Source organism: Silene latifolia, chromosome X, assembly GCF_048544455.1.
Source record: "Silene latifolia isolate original U9 population chromosome X, ASM4854445v1, whole genome shotgun sequence".
In the NCBI taxonomy this organism is placed as follows: Eukaryota; Viridiplantae; Streptophyta; class Magnoliopsida; order Caryophyllales; family Caryophyllaceae; genus Silene; species Silene latifolia.
Window position 1 is genome coordinate 86,128,446 of NC_133537.1, and position 5,377 is coordinate 86,133,822.

Genomic DNA, 5,377 nt, shown 5'->3' on the forward strand with positions numbered 1-5,377 from the left:
TCTTTTTCATATTTTCGAATCATTTTTCACTTTTTTTCCAACTTTTTCAGTTCTTTTTTTTTTCCTCCTTCATTTCATTTTCCCAACTAAATCTTAATAAGAGCATTTACCACCAAAAACGAAGTAACAATCCCAACAACTAAGACTACTAGCTTGACAAAGGACAGGCTAAATGTAGGATGTAGTAATGGGACAAAAAGGATATTCTTGGCAGTGTGGCGTTTATGGGTAAAACGAATAAAGGGAAACCTCTACCACATGTGTCAACTAACCACAAACCGAATGCATACAGGTATTAAGCAGATTAAGTTCATATTTATGCAAATTGATTTGACATGTCTCATAAGGAGTACTACTCACATCCTAGATAAACTGGTCATAGATGTCATCAGTTATAGGCTCTAAATCTCAGAAATATGATGTAGTTTGCCAATTTTCTAAGTCAAGTCTCAAGTTCAGCAAATAATTAACGAAAACTCGTAGATATGCACTCATATGATTCTACTAATAACATGTCAATCAAGCAAGGCTTAGGCAAAAACAGATGCAAATGCAATATCATCCTTGAAATACTACCGTTCCGACTCGACCTATATGCTAAAATAAACGTGCATTTTTTTGAATTTTTCGAAATTTTTTGATTTTTTTGAATTTTGGAATTTTTGGTGTACAAATATAAAATGAAATAAACAATGCAAAACAGAATGTAAACGTGAATGCAAGCAAATGATATGCGACGCAACACCCTTCCCCAAACCAAATCGCACAATGTCCCCATTGTGCAAAATCATGTAATGAAGAGAAGAGAAACGGGAATTTGCGAGAAAATTCACAAATAAATATGAAGTAAAGACTTAGAAACTCACAAGACATTTAAGCGCAGCAAAGGAAACCTCCCCAAACCAGCGTAAGCTAGGAGGTTTTAGTAGCCAGCAGTGCTACTACGAAGTACCTGAAAAGACAAACAACGAACCACGCATAAATAGAGAAAGAAATGATGAAGCGGTATTATGTGCATAATTGAGAAAAATAGAAGAAATAAATAAAATGACGGAAGATAAAGTGGAGTAGAAAACTCCCTCAATTCCGCAAGTCGACCAAACACAGCAGGGGAGAGGTCGTGAACAGGTATAGCAGTCCAAGGCGGTCGATCGACCATATAAGGCAGTCGATCGACCAGATGGACAGGAACAGAAGCTCCTGGAAGTCGTGCCACAGTCGATCGACCAGGTTAGTCAGTCGATCGACTGGAAGTGCTGCTGTAACTTTCTTATTTCTTCGTATTTGCTCAATTACTTGAGCTAAAGAGGTCTAAAAACCTGCAAGTGCACAATAATACGCGCCCAAAATTGCGCAAAACCCAAAATAAAGTCTAAAGCGTAAAAAATCCTAAGCAAGCAAAATAAAATGCGAAGTTTCGCGCACACAAAAGCAATAAAAAGAGTCTAACAAAAGAAAATAAAAATGTTTGGAAAACATGTGATCAACTAGTAGTTGATCAAGAACGGCCACGGAATGGCCCACTTTGTCGGCTTCTGGCTACTAGAGGTAGCCTCAACGGTGCTTATCTTATCAGCTGCACCCTTCTTAGCTTCCACGTCCGTATGGCTCAACGGATCAACACTTTCATCATCTCCCCAGTCAATGACCTCTTCAGACTCGTCGAAGTCCAAGTCGGACTCCCTTGCCTTGACCGGCTCGTCATCAACTTCCTCATCGGTGGCATAGCTAAGGCAACCAAGACCTCCTCGTGAAATGATTGGCTTCTTTGCGGCTGGAGTGACTTGCAGTTCTTCCTTCCCCAAACCAGCTCCTGCAACATCAGAAATAGACAAATCTTCCTCCAATTTGCTCTCAATCTGGGGCGGAGGGGTTACAACAGAAATAGAGATAGGCATATCAGGAAGCACAAAGTACGATTTCTTGTCAGAAACCGTGTTACAAGTCACAGGCCACATGGGGTCCTTTTTCTTAGCCGGCTGGGCAACAAAAATAGAATGCTTGCCCACTTTAAAAGTCAAGGTTCCTAGACCGACATCTATGATCGCACCGGCGAAGTGTGCGAGAAATGGCCTACCCAAAATAATGGGAATGTGGGCATCCTCAGGCATGTCAAGTACAACGAAGTCGACGGGGAAGAAAAACTTCCCTATTTGGACAGGGATGTCCTCTAAGACTCCTATTGGCTGGACCGCAGATCGGTCAGCTATCTGTATTGTCATATCTGTCACTGCGAACCTAGTTAGTTTGAGCTTCCTAGCAAGACTCAGGGGCATGACACTTATACTAGCTCCTAAGTCACATAATGCCTTCTTAATAGAGAAGGTACCTATATTTCAAGGAACAGAAAAGCTACCTGGGTCAGCTAGTTTATGGGGCGCAGTGTGAGACAGATAAGAACAAGTTTCCTCAGTCAGTGTGACAGTATGCACTGTTTCGAGTGACTTTTTCTTAGACATGAGTTGTTTCATGAATTTAGTGTAGGCAGGCACTTGATTGGCCAACTCAAGGAAAGGAACTTGTACATTCAAACTACGAATAACCTTTTCAAATTTATTGAAAGATACCTGTTCCTTTGTCGGCACTAGTCTCTTTGGATATGGGGCTGAGAGAAGTACCTTAGCCCTCTACTTGATTGTTTCCGCCATTGAAATTGGGATTTGCATTCCTTGGGTTACTCCAAGCCCCCGGGTTCCGGTTGCTTGTCCCGCTTTGGGAAGGGGTGTGGTAAGAGTTTCCTTGTCCAAATCTCCGGTTATGTCCCTTTTGAGCACTAGTGCATTCCACCCTTTTGTGACCGAGGCCACCACAATTATAGCACCTTAACCCTCCTCCTTCACTAGCGGCCCTATTCCCATAGTTGCTTGTCCCACCAAAGCTAGTTCCTTGTGCTCCTCCCGAGTACGACTTGGATTGGTTAAAAGTAACCTTCTTGGGTTGATACCCTCCTTCACCTTCATTCCTCCTTTTTTCCCCGGACCTCTACTTAGCATCCTTGGTGACACCGAGTAGCCTCTCCGCGTTACCGGCCCTAGAATAGACTTCATTCACACTAGACAAATCTCCAGGTGAGAGCTTATCCAAGAGCTTGACCGTCAAACCTCCCTCAAACTTGAGATAAATGAGATTGGCTAAGGTGTAGGTTCTCCGCATAAGTAGTGAGCTCACAAAAGCGGATGTAGTAGTCTTGCACGGTCATAGCATCGGTCATAACGAACCGGTCGAATTCCGCTCGAAGCTTGCACCTCACGTGCTCGGGGATGAACTCATTCCTTATCATCATCTTGAAATTGGCCCAAGGGATGGCGGCTTCGCCCCTCTCTTCATAGAAGTTCTTCATAGCTTCCCGTTCCTTGTACCACCAACGTCCCACAAGTTCTCCCAAGTAGAAGGAGGCTTGATCCACCTTAAGCTCTTCCGGACACCTCACCACCTCGAACACATTCTCTATCTCTCTTACCCAATCGCTAAAAAGGAATGGCTCCCCCACCCCAAGGTACTTGGTGGGGCGGTGGCGTGAGATGGTGGTGCTTACGGCCGAGGCATCCATTGCCACATCTCTCTCTCTCGAGTGACATTTCTAAGTGCTTTGGTAAGGGCCTCATTTTGAGCAATGAGCCGCTCCATTTCGTCCTTGGACACGCGAGGTGAAGGGGAATGAGTCCTTGCACGGGGTATTGGCATAATGTCTCTTCAATAAGCATAACAAACGTCAATACATGCCTCAAAACACGAGCCAATGGGTATTGACCACTATACAGGTCCACTCGGTCGAGTGAGGAAAGTCACTCGGTCGAGTGAGGAAAGTCACTCGGTTGAGTGAGGAAAGTCACTCGGTCGAGTGGTGAGCCCACTCGGTCGAGTGTCTCAACCATCAGAAGGTTTCTCAAAATCCCCAAAGGTCTACTCGATCGAGTGGTCTCACAGCTTGGTCGAGTGAATCCTTCACTCGGTCCTCATTAGCATATAAACCAACTCGAGCCTCATTAGATCATGCATATAGTTGGATAGAAAGGATTAAGTCGACTTGTAGGTGTTGTACAATCTAATCGATTCGGCTCCGGGACCCAAACCTTCTTAGGGATTGTAAGCTTATACACCAACTCGATCCCATCACAACAATAAGTGCTTGTTGTATAATTGAGAACATGTTTGTATGATTTACTACCTTGAATCCCTTATGAATCCACGATATCCTAGCACTTTTATTCATTTGTTTACATCCTTCCTTTTATTGCTTGTTTTACTTTATTGCTTGCATTAGTCTATAACACAACTACAAACCCAAATCAATCGTGACACTAGCATAAATTGAGATGGATAGATTTAGAACCCAAAGCACACCGTCCCATGGATCGACCTCGACTTAACCACTAACTAGTTGTCTCTTGAGAATATAAATGTGTTTGATGGAGGGAACAACGACTCGCTATCACCATCAAAATGGCGCCGTTGCTGGGGACGCTGTTATGTGATTAAGTTCTTACTTGTTTATCTATTTTTATTTGTGCTTTAACCTTGAGGAACTTGTTCCTCAAGGTTCGTTTTTACCATTTTATTGTAGTTTCCATGTTTGTAGTTGTATCTTTATCTTGGTATGATGATGACCCAGGACTTGACCTATGGAGTTTGTGGGGGATCTTTTAAGTATGACTATGGGTATGGGGAGTTTGAGGAGCAAGTTAACACAAACCTACCTTACTACTCATACAATGAAAATCTTAACTACTACCCCAAATTTTCCCACCAAAATCACCACATCCAATATCCACAACAACCACCCATCCAAGGCCCACCTTACAATGAATTCCAAATATCACGATATAACCACTTTCACACCCACCCACAACAAGAAGATGAGCATGGAATTGACATCCAAAGTATGATTCTCCAATTGATGGGAGATCAACAAAACTTCTTCAAACAAGTGCTAGAGGAGAGCCAAAGTAGAGACAATGTTCTTCAAGATATTGTTACCCATGGTGAGGAGTTGGCAAATCAAATTGCCCAAATGAAGGAAACCCAAGTGGCTACTCCCCACCAATCCTTCAACATTGTCCAAGAGTGCGAATTTGAAGGAGTGACCGTTGATATAGAAGATGAGAAGTGGAAAGAGCCAATCCCCTTGAGCTCTTGTGAGTATGAAAGTGTTATGTTCGATGAAGAAGACACGAGGTTGAGTGAGCCAAATACTCTTAGCCTTTGTGAGTATGAGGGTGTGTCTTTTAATGTGAATATTGAGATGGTGGAGGAAAGATTATTGGAGAGAGATGAAGCCCCCATCTATGATTGTTATGAGGATAGCCATGCTGATGAGATCGTGAAAGAAGCTTATGTGTTTTGCAAGGACTTTTGGAATAAGGAAAGAGAAACTTGT

General features: G+C 42.9%; 1 protein-coding gene across 1 annotated transcript; it reads right to left on the reverse strand.

Annotated features, from left to right (window-relative positions):
• Positions 1-3,106: 3,106 nt before the first annotated feature.
• On the reverse strand, positions 3,107-3,550 carry LOC141617779 (uncharacterized). Its single transcript, XM_074434930.1, has one exon. The coding sequence runs from the start codon at positions 3,548-3,550 to the stop codon at positions 3,107-3,109; it is 444 nt and encodes a 147-aa protein (XP_074291031.1).
• Positions 3,551-5,377: the final 1,827 nt, after the last annotated feature.

Coding starts and splice junctions, on each gene's coding strand:
- LOC141617779 (XM_074434930.1), bottom strand. CDS start 3,550: ATGGATGCCTCGGCCGTAAGCACCACCATCTCACGCCACCGCCCCACC.